General features: G+C 31.8%; 2 protein-coding genes across 3 annotated transcripts; one reads left to right on the forward strand and one right to left on the reverse strand.

Moving 5' to 3' along the window:
- Positions 1–2,971: 2,971 nt before the first annotated feature.
- LOC126657595 (hypothetical protein At1g04090) lies at positions 2,972–6,759 on the reverse strand. Of its 2 annotated transcripts, none has more exons than XM_050352303.2 (2): positions 6,402–6,759; positions 2,972–4,764 (listed from the first exon to the last, which is right to left on the reverse strand). In XM_050352303.2, exons 1-2 carry the CDS (start codon positions 6,502–6,504, stop codon positions 3,158–3,160), a joined length of 1,710 nt encoding a protein of 569 aa, XP_050208260.1. In that variant the 5' UTR covers positions 6,505–6,759; the 3' UTR covers positions 2,972–3,157. The 2 variants fall into 2 exon arrangements, with proteins under 2 accessions (XP_050208260.1, XP_050208261.1); XM_050352304.1 differs by lacking the exon at positions 6,402–6,759 and adding an exon at positions 5,509–5,629.
- Positions 6,760–15,249: 8,490 nt separating this feature from the next.
- LOC126655240 (uncharacterized) lies at positions 15,250–16,881 on the forward strand. Its single transcript, XM_050349315.2, has 3 exons — positions 15,250–16,135; positions 16,214–16,386; positions 16,540–16,881. The coding sequence occupies exons 1-3, from the start codon at positions 15,392–15,394 to the stop codon at positions 16,670–16,672; spliced, it is 1,050 nt and encodes a 349-aa protein (XP_050205272.1). The 5' UTR covers positions 15,250–15,391; the 3' UTR covers positions 16,673–16,881.
- The last annotated feature ends 54 nt before the right edge of the window (positions 16,882–16,935 follow it).

The raw sequence follows: 16,935 nt of genomic DNA on the forward strand, positions 1-16,935 counted from the left end.
GTAGAAGCTAACCGGACGGTGGTTGTCCGATTAACTCTCCGATGCTAAAGTCAGTTTAGAGCTTTGAGCAGCGTTTTGAGTATATGAATGTAATTCTGATTCTAGGCATACCTCGTGCTCCTTTTATAGTAGTCGAATATACCTAGTAGAGTTGTATTAGGCAGGTGAATCCTATTTTGTAGGGATTCGGCCGTATCGCAAGGATTCTCCTGATTTGTCGAGATCTACCTTAATCTGATAAGAGTCCTATTTAGGAACGTCTTCCTAAATAGTCTTATCTTCCTAAAGTAGAGCTTATCCTTCCATATGTAGTGTTTGTGTCCAAATAGGACAAGATTTCCATATTTAGTCGTTTACCCGAATTCCGGACCTGACGCGCTCTTGGCGGATCATGTGGGATTCGGTCTTTATCAGTGTGTTACCGAATCTTAGAGATTCGGTATCTCCTTCATATCTTTCCGTCTTCAGGGGGAGTCCGGTGTCGCCTGAGAGTGGATCTCCTGCAACTCGGCTCCATTATATTTTCAGTGGGATTCGGTATCCATCATCTGTTTTGACGGGATTAAATACACCCTTAATGTTGGAAAATTGTCCTACTTATACCCTTATTTTGACGGGATTAAATAATATAAATATAAATTTTTCATCATCTGTTTTTTATATGGATGATAACATGGCTGGTGCATCTAAGGTGGCGTTTGATAAAACTGAAAATTAAGTGCTAAATTTTAAGTGTTGAAAATAATAATTGATGATTTTTTAAGTGATGAACTAAATAAGTCTGTTTGATAACTGCATGACTATAATTACTGAATATTATTAAAATTATTATATTTACATATTAAACTTTAAAGATTAACTATTTGAAAAATCAAATTACTGCATACAAATTATATATTATTTAAATTTTAAAATATAAATAAAAAATATAATAAAAAATAATAATGAATATTATAAATATCATAAATAAAAATTATAAATTTTAGTTGCATTTGTTGATAATTAGTTCTTAAAGATTATAATGATGCTCTCCTTTAACTTGAAAATCAGCCCTTAAAATAAAATACTAGTTTTTAGAACTCTGAGAAACCGTTTAAATATGGTAATCAATGTTGTGTATTACAAACATAAGTCCAAATAATATTAAAAAGCGGGAATATTAAATAAATGACATATAGACTATAGAAAGAGATAAAGATAGAAAATAAAATATTTATAATGAAAAATATAGTATTTCGTAATTTTAAGTGATGATCTAAATATAATATACTCATTGTGATATTTTAATTAAAAAAATATTAATATATGTGAGATAAAATATTTTTATTCGTGAGTTATAATTGGAAATAATAAAAATATAAAATTTATTCAATGATAAAACTAATATTTAATAATTTAATATTTTCAGTAAAAAAAATTAATCAAAATTTTTAACTTGTTATTTTAAGTATATTTTGACTTAACTGAATAAGTTAAGTTGAACTTTTTTGAGTTATCAAATCAACTTAAAATAATTTAGTGCTTAATATATTAATTTAAATAATAAACTAGGTTATCAAACACCCTCTTATTATGGGAAAAGGTTGTTTATGCCCCTAATACTTATCCAAAGATCCGAATTCGCCCCAAAGTTGAATGATAAAAAGTTCAAAGTAGTATTTAGTATTTCTCTCATTTCTAAATTAATGCTTGATCATTTTTAAATTTTAATTTTCCCATTATATTTTTAAACTTTAAAAATTAATTTTTTTTAAAATAAAAATTGAGAGACTTTTTTTAAAATTTCTACATTACGTACCCATTATAGAAGCAATCATCGGCCGGAAAACGAGGAGTTGGTTCTCCTCGTATTCATTCCATATCCACTGATCTCGCCAGAAGGAACCCGATGAGTTCAACCTCTTTGAGGATGAACCCGAGTTCATCCGATGAATTTGCGGGAATTACTGAGTGTAAAAAAACCTTTGTTTAGGTGTATGAGTCATGTCATTCATGTTATCATCCACGTAGGAAAGAGATGATGGAAAATTTGAATTATTTAACCCCGTCAAAAATAAAAGCATTAGTAGGATGGGTTTGCAACGTAAGGGTTGTATTTAAGCCAAAAACAAGCTCAGTGGAAAATCTGGATTTTGGGGTAAAGATTAAGGGCATAAACAAACCTTTTTTCAAATAGAATAGTTATTTTTTTTTGTTAATGGAATAATAACTCTATAAAATATTATTTTATAATTTATAAATAAAAAGTAGCTATTAGATTCATTACGAAATAACTATTTCATTTCATAATACATAGCTAATATTTAGCTCAATTTAACATATCAACGAGTACATCTTATGCAAATTCAAGTATATATTGACCAAATTGAATCTATTAGACTTAAAATGAATAAATGCATAGAAATAGAATAATTGAATCAAAAGTTTAGTTTTGAAGTTAATATATCAAGAGTTGTGAATTTACATAACAAATTAACATTTAAAAATTACCAAATTATTAAAAAAAATTGGTAATTTCATAAAAATTCACCAACTTTACACGTTTTTTTAGTTTAATCACATTATTAAAAAAATTTCATAAAAATACACCAACTTTCATTTTTTTTCCAAATTCATACATGGTGTTGACGTGTCACTTATTCATTGGTACAATTTGCTGAGGTGTAAGTCATTTTTAACCGATGAATGAGTAACACATCAACATGGTATATAAATTTGAAAAAAAAAATGAAAGTTGATGTATTTTTATGAAAAGTTTTAAAAAATGTGATTAAATTGAGAAAACGTGTAAAGTTGGTAAATTTTTATGACAGAAACCCTTAAGAAAAACTAAAAAAAAGTTTACATTGCTCGTATATTTTAGAACGCATGAAAAGTAATGTGATTTTTTTTTTACTTTTCATTCGCATAAATTGATGGAATTAAATTCAATTCAAAAAGTTGTGGACTAAACTATTAAGGAAAGCCAAAGTTACACTGTAAAATTATGACCTTTAACTTAAGAAAACTCAAACTCTCTCTTTAAATTTATATACAAGAATGAATGAAAATGAAATACATAAATAATACAAAATCAAGCCGTGTGATTCAATGATTTAAAAGCTGTGAATGAGACTCACATATGGAGCAAGAAAATCCAGGAACTCAGCTAACATGCTTAGCTCCTTTCATCTCCTATCCAGTTGTTCTTTTCTTTCGGTCCGGTAGGACCTTCTTCCCCGGAAAGCTCCACTGGAAGCTTATAAACTATGTTCTGCACAGAATATCTAAGCATCAACGGCAAACGATCAAGTATTTTGTCTAACTCACTTCTTGAATTGTACACTATTTTTGGACCCCACTCTCTCATGTATTGCAACCAACCAGGTTCAATAATATCTCCTCCTAGATATTCAGCTGCAATGACTTCGTAACGGGTGCTTGAATCCACGTATAAATTACTACGAGCTGCATCGTTTCGTATTCCAATCCCGAGAAATGCAGAACCTTGGATGTAGGTTCTGGGATGAGGATAGCTAGCATGTCCATGTTTAGATGAGTAAACTATGGGTTTATTGCCGTTTATGTACTCCAAATCATAAGGCTCCACCCATTTGCCACCGCTATGCTGAGAGAAATACATACTTGAAAGCTCTCCGTTAAAGTTGCATATGCGAAGAGTGACATGCTCCCAGTCACCCACATGCTGCCCAATCTTGCTCAACGGAAAATTTACGGGTCCGATTTTCAGAGTCGCTGGTCCGTTGAACGGACAGAATATCCACATTGCCAGATCGGTGAAAGTTCCACCATTTGCAGGCTTCACATGAATATAAAGTTTTGCACTTTCCAAATTTCCTTTCTTGACAGTATCTCGACGATCATCACAAGGCAAGTCTATCCAAAATTCGCCATTGTTTGTCCCGTCAGCTGGCAAATTTGAGCCACTAACATCGATAGGTTCGCCTGTCGAATCATCAGCTCTGTATAAGAGCGATCCATTTTCAAAAAACCATGAAACAGATGATGGCAAGTAAACTTCATCCGGATGAAAGAACACTGTGGGACCATAGTTGTTAATCAACGCATGGATCTGTTCGATATTTGGCATGCCGTGTAGTTCAGGATTTACATTCCTCAAGCAAGCAATATTCAGTTCCTCTCCAGATGACCAGTAGCTACCGCAGAAAAATGTGCCAACTGAAACGCCTTTACCTAGCATTCCTCGATGACTCGGTCTTGTGCTCCAAACTTCAAACGGAAAAGATGAAAATTTAGAGAAGACATTAAGTATTGGGCGATAAGCTTGACATTCATCTGTCAGGTCTGCTCTAACACACCTCACTTCATCTAAATCTGGCTTGTCTGGATTGTTGGTAACTATATAACCCAAAGGCTTATATCCTTCAGGAGGCTGAGGTAGCCAGAAGAAGCCGCATCCATCGTAACTTTCATCATTTAAATTATACGAACTCCAAACTAATGTATAATCAACGGGCTTCCGCAGAGCAGGTGAATTTCGAACAGAGCTGGCAACGTCTGTGGCTTCCATTTTAGAAACAGTCACCTCCCTCGCCGCAAGAAGAAAGCTTCTTAAAGGCTGGTTGTTAAATTGGCATAGGTGACCGAGGCTATAAAATCTTTCGGGCACTCCTACAGGTTTGTAGAATGAAACACCTTTCTTCTCATCCTGTGGAAGTTTGCACATCCAAACGAACTCGAGCCTCGAGATTTTAACGACTTCAATTTCCCCAAGATTTATCCTTCCAGAAGCAAATCCCAAGCCTGAACATAAACATAAAAGCAAATTACAAATGACAGATACAAGTAGTACAAAAGAAACAACAAAGCTAGACAACCACATCCATTTACACTTGGACAAACAAGTGAATCCAGCTTACTATATCCTTAAGAACTACTTGTCCTGCAAACTCTTCATATTATACAACGCAAAGAAGCACAAAACTACAATGCAGATATGCATAAGGATAAACCATGCTCTGTCTCCTATGCAGCACGAAAATAGAATTGCTGAAATGAATAACTGCGAAACAATATTTTTCTGTAAGAATGGGTTATAAAGATAAAGTTTTCAAGTTTCAGACACGTTTCCAGAAAAGAAAAAGAAACGCTGAAACGCAAACTCGAGAAGTTTCTGTGCAATATAGAGTTTAAGTATTTCATAAGCATTTTCAAAAAAGTTAATGAAACGGAAAAACATAGGAATCGAGAAGTTTTCGTACAATATAAAGCGTCTCAAAACACAAAGGTGACTTGGTATAGAAAATAGCAAAAAGATATCTAACTCATATTCTGCCTGCCCAAAAAGACAAAAGGAACAAATTTTTTGCTTAAAGGTTGAGATTCAAGTTATCTAAAACTAAAATGCAGAGGGACAGACCAAATTCAAATGTGAATATGTGACCAGCACAGCCATCCATGACAAAGAAGATTCAGATATAAGTCAGAACAAAATTTGCTAGCTGACGTTCACAAATTGGGTAAGTAAAAATGGAGATTAGGAGTTACCAATCATGTTATATAAAACAAGAAGCAAGCATTCAGTAAAGTACAAGATGCAGATACAGTTTGCAGAGTGAATAAAGGAGTTCCAAATAAAATAATTATTAGGCTTGATTAGCTTCTGCAACTATTAGCCAAATATATATAAAATTTTGTCATTTGCTCTTGCTCAAAAGTGTGAAACTCAGATTTTATAAAGCTATTAGCTAGAAGAAAAACCAATCAAGGACTTTCTATCCCTGGTTCCATCTGGCAACTACTTTAAGCAAAAGATAATCATAATTTTGAAAACCACCAAAAGGAATTAAATAAGCTTAATCAAGTGAATATTACATAATTGTCAAAATGTAGCAGGTGGCAATTTTACATGAACTGCATTGCTCTTCATTAAAACAGCCAACTTCATTCCTACAAATAGACCACCATCTCAGCTAAAATACAATGTAAGAAGGGCCCACAATGTTCAACACTTCAATATTAAAGAAAATCCAAATCTAATGTAGCAATCAAGGACAAGATTTATCCAAATTTTCAATCTTTGTGGTCATTCACAGAGACCAAAAATTACCCTTTATCTATCTTCACATAGATAGCACGGGACACGGATAAATGGAACACTTGGACATCGGACATGGCGAAACAGTATTATTTCAATAATTTTATGAAAAGTTTGATGTCCGAAACGTCGACTGTCCAACACTGTTTCAGAAAACATTGATAGAATGAAGTGTCTGTGCTACCTCGCAGAAGCCATAATCCAAAAACCCAGAAGCACCCATCAATTGCAAAACCAATAAATTAACAATCTAGCAATGACCCAACAAATTTAAGAGCAAAATGTAACGAATCAAAGATAAAAGAATCGATCTTTTAGATGGAAAAATATGAACAAAAAGTACCTGGAGGCCAATGAGGAAGAGAAGCTGGGAGAGAATAGGAGTCTGATTCGGGTGGCAATAGATAATCTATTTTATTCCAATGAAAACATTTGCATCCCAACATCTCCAGATGTTTGTCAGCACAAGAAAAGGTGTAATAGTTTTGGAGTGTTCTTTAAAGAAAGGATCGGATGGAGTGTGGACAAGTGTAAAATATAATTCTGAAAAAGTGGCAAACATGATCCAAGAATTTATAAGTGAAGAAGATAAGGATGAGTGGTATTTGTGTTCATAAAGAATAGTAAAACCTAAAAGTGAAAGAAATTAAATCTTTCAATTATTGGTTGAAGCTTGCTAGATATTGTTCATGGCATTCATTCTCAAGGCTGATCATCACTTTTCTTTTTGAGTTTTGTCCTCTTTACTTTTGGGTAATTTCATCAACAATCCCTCAATTTTCATCAATTTTCTATAATAGTACTTATACTTCAATTTATAACTATATTCCCACTCTATTTTGTAAAGGTTCATATCATCCTCCAATTTAACTCAAACAGTCAAAACTGCCCAAGTTTATAATTTTTTGACAAATAAAACTTTAAATCGTAGAAATGCACTTGCGAGCGTGATATTCATTTTCAGGTTAAAGTATAAACTGATTCAAATTTGATAAATTGTGTGAATATAATCATAAACAATAAAATTAGATACTTTAAATTTTTTATGATAAGTTGGAGGGATAAAATAAATTTTTATTGATATTATATGCTTTGTTTTAATTCATTCTTAAATTAGCCAAAGAACTGTGCAAAGAGTTGGGGTCGAACCCCAACCTCACGCACATATAACCTTAGCCATCGCTGCTAAATGCCCAAGTGCCTATTATTAAAGTTCTCAATGTATTTTCATCAAATTTTAATAATGTGTTTCCTTTTATCTTTTTTTAGGCCTAATGCCCCCATATGTTTTAGTCTCTTTTTCAATCCTATTCCGATGTTGAAGATTCCAATTTTATCATATTTAGCATGTTTGTGTGTTAATTGTACCCTGAAATATTAAATCGACGTCTTATTTATTTGAAAAAAATTCAAAAACGTTTTCCATATCTAGCACATATTAATTGTATACGTTTTTAGTTTATTTATATTGAGTTAAATTAATTAAAAATTTAAAACGTAATTTGATTATGGTTTTTAGTTAATTTTTAAAAATAAAGGACTTATACTTTTTTAAATGGAAATGAATTTAATTTTATCCTTAAAATTACTTAATTAAATGATTTCATCCTTTAAGTAAAAAATTGTCAAAACTGAAATATTGGGGTACAATTGAAACGAAAAAATGTGAAATAGAGTAAAATTAACCAGTTTTCAACGTTAGGGTAGAATTGAAAAGGAGTTAAAAGGTCAACATTTTTAAAGATATTAGGCCCTTTATCTAATATTGATTCATGTGATTTAATGATTTGGAAATTAAAATGATAGAATCCATCTTCAGATCCCTAAATTTTTTATTTTTTGTTTAATTTGTTTCTTATCTATTTAATTTTTAGTCAATTCTTATATTTTTATATTTGTCACTATCCCATATAAAATTTATTATTTACTTAGTTCTTTTTAAAGTTTTATTTTTTGTTTAATTCATCCCTAGTCTATTTTTTTAAGGAAGAAACCATTATAAAATTTAATTGTAAAAGGATAAAAAATTAATATTTTTTTAAAAACTGAATAAATAAAAATTAAAAAATACAGAGACTTAAAAAGGGGTCTGCCAATTAAAATCTATTTTTGAGACTAATACTCCCTCCGGTTCGTAATATTTGTCGCATTTGAGAATGTTTTTTGGTTCATAATATTTATCACACTAGAGTTTTAAGAAAACATTAATTGCTATTTTTTCAAATTTATCCCTAATAATAAATAACTTAATAAGGATAGAAGGACTAGTCAAACATACAATTAGTGATAATTAATATGGACAATTTAGTAAAAATATATACAAATCAAGATACATTTATTAGTTTTTTAATTTATATAAAATAATCAAATGCGACAAATATTATGGACCGGAAAAAATACAAGGATATAAAGAAGGCTACATGAGTATAGAATTGTACTTGTATTTTTGTTGAGTATTCATCACAAATTTCTCTAGTGTATTATGGTTGAAGGAGTATTTGATTTATAATGGTATTCAGTTTCATTTATGATTTTGTTTGTATAGTATGGTTCATCAAATCAGCTAGGTCTTCAAGTGGTCATTATTATTTCCTTCTTTTTTACCCTTGTTGATCATCCTTGGCACCCGCCACCGCATGCTACTCTAGTGGTTCACATTTTTCTTTTTCCATTTTTTTTTTGTATGATTATGTTAAAAGGGAAATTGATCATTTCCACGCTGAACCGAATTGATAAAAAAATTACATAAATCAGAAGATAATATAATGTTTACAAACTATATCAAATTCTTATGTGCTCAAGATATGAAAATATATTATATATTACAATTTGACCTAGGTCCAAATTTTAATTTTGATACTTCATATTTTTTTTAAGAATACTCTTATATTTCGGTAAAACTTTAAACCAAAAAAAAACTAAACTAAACAAGACATAAATATCAAAATATTTTCCTATTTGCGAGGAGGCTAATAATGGAAATCGAATCCCAAATGTAATAAACCGAGTCGTACAAGATCCACTCACTAGAGAGAATCCAAGAACTCGCCAAAGCGAAAGCCGGAAGCTGACAATGCTCGAACCCTAGAGGTCTTGATAAACCGAAGGCTATTTAAGAGAATTCGCCTGAATCCCTAATATGGTCGAATCCTACAGAGTTTGGCAAAATTCAGAATCATAAAGCGTGTCGTCAGAGGACTAGATCATACGGAAGCGGAATGAAGATTCTAGAAGACCCAATCTTACGTAATCACTTTCCTACTTGGAAACATATTTCTATTAAGGAATATAATCCTATTTAGAAAAACACTCTTGAAATCCCTAAGAGTGGGGGTGACTTAGGTTTAATGGCTAATTAAAATTTGTTTAAGATAGAAAGAGATGAATTTAGAGTTTAGAGAGAATACAAAGAGATGTTTAAAGTGGTTCAGATTAAACACAAATCCTATGTCCACTACTCAATTAAATATTGAGATTTTCCTCTAGAAATAAACTTGATCACAAGTTATAAAATTGGTGCTTTATAGCTAAACACCCAACTTGAAATTTTTTCAAAGCTAAACCCCTAACTTACAACTAATTGACTTTTACAAGACTTAATCAACAACCCACAAAAAAAACTATAAATGTTCTAACAGATTAGAACAACAAGCAATTAATGTTAAAGAATTGATGCACAATAAATTTGAGAGAGTTTTGAGTTGTTGAGAGTTTTGAATGTTTGCAATTAATGTTCTAACCAAACTTAAGGGGTTAGAACAAGTCTTTAAAGGCTTCTTGCTGATGTGGCAAAGTCTATTTGTCCAATACAAAATAATCCTGTTACTTTGTCCTTCAAAAAACCAAAATCAAGTTTGCAGTTACCGACAGACGATCGTCCAAAGGGAGTAGATGATCGTCTGCCTCTAACGGTCATAAAAATTATAATGATGGGTTGACAGACGATCGTCAGCTTGTGATAGACGATCGTCTATAAGGCTGACGATCGTCTTCCTGATCGTCTTCCTGATCGTCTTCCTGATCGTCTTCCTGCTCGTCTGCAGCACGCAGAACTCCGGAGAAATTGCCAAACTGAAACAGTGCGTTTTAAAGTGACAGACGATCGTCTATTACCTAAAAACAACACAAAACTGAAAAATGCTAGGAGTGATATTAGAAAACGATTATACGCCAATTAATTATTTATATCAAATTTAGGAACGTTAAGACGCATGGTCTAACAACTCCTAAACAAGATTCTTATTGAATAATGAATCTTTTTCCTATTTAAATTCCTATAATTAAATAGGAATCTCTTTCATATTCTAAATCTAAAAGATATTCACCATGCTCACTCTATAAAGACATGAGGTATGCCTACAAACACAATTACATAGAATACACAAACACTTCCTTAAACTCATTATTGACTTAAGCATTGGAAAGTTAATCGGACAACCACCATCCAATTGACCATCTACCCTGTTTTGCAAGTTTAATCACGGTCAAGAATATAGACTCGATCAATTACTTTTCCTGTATTTTTTAAATCAAAAAATAAATTAGTTTTCTTATCTAAAACCCCCTATCTTATGTTTGTTCTTCTTCTTCCTTAACTTTTCTTTCTTTCTTTACTTCTCTTTTCTCTTATCCCCACACTCGTAAACAATTATAACACAGAAGAAAAAAAAAATGAAACAGAAAAATTCATTTCATTTGACTCTTCATCATCTCAAACTTCGTCTGTGCAAATTTTATTTTCATCTTTACTTCAGAACCCACCATGCCAATGTTACGTATTCAGTTATAGTAATCACTTTATTTCTTCAATAAATACATTTTTAAACTAACCTAAAAAACCTAAAACTCTTTAATAATCGGATCTATATTTCTTAATTGAAGTTCATAGATCTAATACATAAGTTGGTGGTGAATCAGACTGATTTTCCGGTTCTACCGGTTCAATAGTACTTCAATTTTATCGTTTTTTCCGGTTTAAAGTGATTGAACCATAAATCATACTTTAAGGTAGAAATAATCAGACTGGCCCGGTCCGGTTTGGTTTCTAAAACGTTGTTTTTATTATCAGAGATAAACTTACTCTAAATTAGTTGTTGGATGGAATTAGCAGAAATTAGTATGCATCTTTTAAATTTAACTCAGACAAATTACGGCCTGAAGAGAATCGGGGATTCAAATCCCCGACCTCATGCACCAGAAGGACTTGGCCATCGCCAAGCCTTCACATGCTAAACTGCTGTTTCAAATATATGGAAGAGTGGGAGGAAATCACTAGAAACCCGCATGGTCTACTTTCACTTAACAAAAACAAAACGGGTCAAAATGAAATTAGCAAAAGAACACAATCTTTGAGTTGATTCCACTTGAGTCTTGTATTATTGTATAGTAACTTCCAAGAAATGATAATATTTCTTTTGGACTTAGGCATCCAACTGGCAACATGCATTTGTTTCTCTTAAGAAGAAAATTGTCATTATTTTCAAAAATTATATGACAGTTCCCTTTATTTATTAAAGAGTTACTTGCAAATTAAATCATAAACATTAACTTAATATGCAATTACAATACGGATTTTAAAATTTGATAATATCAATAACCAACTTTCATTTTTTGACAAATTATTAATACGCCGATCTAAAAAAAATCTGATGTGCACACTGTAATGTACCGTCATGTGTCGCTGCATGATTGGTATGTGTATCAATTTACAAATAAAAGTTGATTATTGACATTGTCAAATTTCAAAATTCGTGTTGCAATTAGGATAAAGTTTATGATTTAATTTGCAATTAACTATTTATTAAAATTAAATGAACTCAAAATATTGTAATTTAAATCAGATCAATTTAATTTCATTTTTAATCGGGAAATTTTCAATTGGTATCAAATAGTTACTTATAGAAGAATTCAGAAAAGATAAACAATTTCAGTAACTTGACACAAAATAAAATGTTTAAACAAATACGTGCATATTATTATTCGCAGATCGCTTTATAAAATAAAAATAATATAACATAATTATTTATAAAATAAAATAAAGTTATATAATAGTTCTAACATAATAAAAATAAAATCGTCATTTTTATAATTAAAGACTGACATTTTTTTTAAAAAGACGAACAAACTCCTCATATAAAAAAGACAAACCAAACCTTTAATAAAAAAAACATATAGTAGAATATATTAACACAATAGACTATAAAATAAAATACCGATAGCTTTTAGATGGTTTTATTTTTATTTTTATTTTAAATTTTGATTTACCTTCGATTCTTAACTCATATATAAAATTAAAAAAAAAATACTTCTCTCATCACTTCTCTTTCTCATCTTCTTCCTCTCAACAAACAATAACTGTATTCTTAATTTTTTTTGTAAAATCATTTTTGCCTTCTTTTGACTAAAAAACACCTCCTCACCTCTACATTCTTCTATTCCAACAACAAATAAATGATTTTTACCTTATATTAATAGTTTAGTGTTGCTCTTTTCTTAATTTTTAGTTTATGTACCCTACATGAGTTTTGTTCTTTTAAATGATGAAATTTTTGTAAGATATGCTGAGTCATAAATCGTTTGATGGTGCTAGCAACAAGTGGATCGTCCAACCCTTATATATTTTTGCATTTTCGTTTTACTAATTTAAAATCTTTACAACATAATTTGTGATAGATTTATGATTTTTTATTGTAATTTTTTTAGATTTATAAAATTGGATATCTATTTGGAGGATCTAGTTTTTTCGGGTTGATGTCGTATATCGTTTTTGGGTGACATTTTAGGTAGTTGTAATGTCCTTCTTAACTGTAATTATCTAATCCGATACACTAGATTTGAGACTCTTAGTAGTCGATTTTATAAATAAGATATTAATTTTTTGATAAAAGAAATATATAAAATTGAATTCAATACGCTGATCATCGATGAATTCTAATCAACTAAAAACAAATAAGATGAAAATAAATTTGACAATTTATTATATTTTTATGAATTAGTGCAATATAAAAAGAATATCATCAATGATAAGAAAAAGTCATTAACATCATCGGTTGGAAAGAAATACAAACAAGCAATGCTTTTTTTTATAATTTCATGAAATGTTCTGTACGGATCTCAACTATTAGACATCGTCTTTAAACTTTTCATATTCATATTAATTTTTATTCGATTGGAGCAAGTTCTTTGTGAGAGAAAAAGCTCTGACTTTAAAATTTAAACGGCTGCATATATGAATGCGGTTAGATACCGCAACCTCATTTAAGGTAAAAAAGTGTTTTACTAACTCACATACCTTTTAGGGTTAATGGTTAGCGTTTTTTTGCTTGAGGGGAAAAGGGGTAAATATGCCCCTATAGTATATAGCGGGGAGCAACTTAGCTCTTAATGAATTTTCGATCTCAATTAAGTGGGTGTTTGGTTCAGTTTTTCGGTGGAACTTTTAGCTTTTGCTTTTCAAAAAGCTCCATAAAAGTGTTTGGTGATATTTTCTTAAGAGCTTTTTGGAACTTTTTGAACCTCCAACAGCTGCTGTTTGAAAAACTCCATTTTGGAGCTTTTTGCCAACAGCTGGTAGCTGTTTCAATATTTTTAATTATTTTGACAAAATTACCCCCATTATAATATACGCTTTTTTAATATATAAAATTATTTAAATTATTTTTAATTACTCCAATCATTTATAAATTTTATAAAATTATTTTATTTATATTAAAACAGCTATAATTTAATAATTTTTTTAAATAAATCATAAATTTATCAAAAAAAATCTAAATAAACTTAAACTAAATATTGGATTTTTATATAAAAATAATTATTAATATTTTTATTAAATATTATATAAAATAATATATTTATAGTTTAATAAATAAAAACAAAAATTATGCCATTTACGATCATTTCACATATAAACAACATCAGCTAATCAAATCTCACCAAACACGTATGGTCTATCAGCTATCAGCTACCAGCCAACAGCTAACAGCTATCAGCAACAGCTACCAGTTATAAGAAACAGCTGAACCAAACAGGCCCTAACCCTTAACGTTTGAAAACTGGTGTAAATAAGCCCTTCGTTTTAACGATGTTGGAAAATAAACAGCTCCGCTAAACATTGTCTATGTTTAAAGTTATTGATGCTGATGTGGTGTCCACGTGTGATTAAAACATTTCTCCAGTCTCCACCTTCAAAACTCTTTAACCCAATAATCCTTTCCTCTCCACCATTAAAACTTGACCAACCCATTTACAGCTAACCAACACCAAAAATTAGGAAGTTTTCTGGTGAGATTCAAGAAGCTAACATTCAACTCTTTCAAGAACAGACGGGTGGTTATGAGCTAAACGGAGAACACGCCACTCCGACAAGCAAGAGCAAATACCACCTAAAAAAGGGCCAGAAACCGACCAACCAGACATTCAAATTCTTCAAGATACCCTTGGCTGCTGCAGGTAACTATATTGAAATTGCAACAACTGAAATCCCAATTCGACAAAAAAAAATTGGGTCAAAAGAGTTTTGCACATAGCTAACGCCTCATTGGTTTATGGTACGAATGGCGTGGCGCAACCGTTGCGTTGTATAATTATTCTTAACAAACAGAGTTATTCAATCTTTTAACATCGTTAAAATGAAGGGCTTATTTACACCAGTTTTCAATCGTTAAGAGGTTAATTGAGGTCGAAAATTCATTAAAGGCTAAGTTGCTCTCCCCTATATACTATAGGGGCATATTTGCCCCTTTTCCCTTTGTTCGAGAGAAGAAAACTGTAATACAAATGGACCCGTGTCTTTATTAATGTATGCTTTTTCACAAATAATAGTTCCACCCACCTAACCCGAACCATGTGCCCATTTGCATGTGTCCACTAAACAAGTACAAAACTGATTTTTTTTTCTTCACTGACAAATTACATCATTCAAAGCCTTTCTCCACCGCACAAAATAATTATAAATGGATTGGGATTCCCTCAAGTTCATTTTCAACTTGAGGGGGTCATGTTCAGATCTACACCGTTCATTATAAAATAAACAGCGTAGATTAATTTAATTAAAATTATATCTTTTTAATCTACACCGTTCATTTTATAATGAACGGTGTAGATCTGAACATGACCCCCTCAAGTTGAAAATGAACTTAAGGGAATCCCAATCCATTATAAATTTCTTCCACACCAAACTCATTTAATTTTCTTACAACAAAAATATCGAATCTTTCTATCATCCTCTCTCTGTCCAATCTCTTATTCACAATCTTTCTGTTTTAAAGTTGACATCTTTTTCACCCAAATTACTCTCATTTTTTTATTCCGACAATACACAAAATTACAGCCATAATGCTGCTAAGAAGCTCTTCAACTCCAGTTCTTGGATCTCTGCTTTCCCCATTTTCAGACACCCTAAACAACAATATTAAATCCCCGTATCATCAAATTAGCTGTCTCAATCTCTCCACTACTACAGTTAATTCTTGCAGTTCTTCTCCTTCCATTTCTGAATCATCTGACCATTTTTCGCGTAAAGGCGGCATCATTCGAAGAGCTCAATCTGAGAGCAACTTGGATGGACTACTTGATGAAGATTGTCAACTTTCGAGTCAGCCCAAGAAAATTTCATTTTCTGGGAGACAAAAGTGTTTGATGTTGGAAACTATACCCTCTTTCTCTTGCTATAACTTAAAGAATCGGATCGGAGAAGAAGATTGCGATGAAGACGATGATGGTGATGACGATGATGGGAGTGAGTTTCATATGGAGGAGGAAGAGAGAGTTCAAATGGTGGCAAACAGTGGTTTAAGTTTGATGGAGAGAAATTGGGAAGTGGGGTTTGAAGAGGAAAAGGGGTTTATTAATGAAGAGATGTATCTTGCTAGAGGGCTAGGGATTGGTGGTGGTGGTGGTGGAGGAGGTGGTGGTGGTGGTGGTAGAGTTGGCAGCGGCGGTGGAGGTGGTGGATTTCGTTGGGCTGCTGGAGATGGTGGAGGAGAGAGGCAAGATACAGAAGAGTATTATAAAAAGATGGTTCAGGAAAATCCTGGGAATTCCTTGTTTTTAAGGAACTATGCTCAGTTTCTCTATCAGGTTAGTTCTTTTTGAATTATTACAGAAGTATTTGATGCATATTTTGATGAAAATTGATACCATGATTTCGGTTTTCAGACAAAGGGCGATCTTCATGGAGCAGAAGAGTACTACTCGAGAGCTATACTGGCCGATCCTGAAGACGGCGAGATTCTGTCACAATATGCAAAGTTGGTGTGGGAATTACATCATGATCTAGATAGAGCTTCGAGCTACTTCGAAAGAGCAGTTCGAGCTTCTCCAGCAGATAGGTATGTGCTTTCAACATATGATAAGTTTGGTTGTGAATCGGTTCAGTTTGTTCAGGCAATTCATTCAACTAATTCAGTTTTGGGTAAATATATTGTTTAAACAAAAAAACAAATGTACAAGAGCTGAATTGAGTTAAATTTCTGGATTTACAGCCATGTACATGCAGCATATGCTAGTTTCTTGTGGGAAACAGAGGAAGACGAAGATGAATGTAATGCAGCAAGAGATTTTGATACCATGTCACCTCATTTCCATGGAGGTGTAATGGCTTCTACACATGCATAACTGCGTCAACTTGTGCAAAAACTGCATTCAGAACAGATTTGACGTCCTAGAGAGTTTTTCTTAGTGCTATAGAAACGACCCTCGTTTCCAAAAATGAAACTGGTCCAGCAAAATTACCATGAATTGTGTAAATCTAGGAACATAACATTGAGTGACTTGAAAATTTAGTGTGTAAGCTAGTTAAAATAAATGTTTATCTTTATGTTCTACATTGCTTAAAGAAATTTGTCCATGAGTCAATCCCTATGTAACTCAGACCCCGG

Source organism: Mercurialis annua, linkage group LG7, assembly GCF_937616625.2.
Source record: "Mercurialis annua linkage group LG7, ddMerAnnu1.2, whole genome shotgun sequence".
Taxonomy (NCBI): domain Eukaryota; kingdom Viridiplantae; phylum Streptophyta; class Magnoliopsida; order Malpighiales; family Euphorbiaceae; genus Mercurialis; species Mercurialis annua.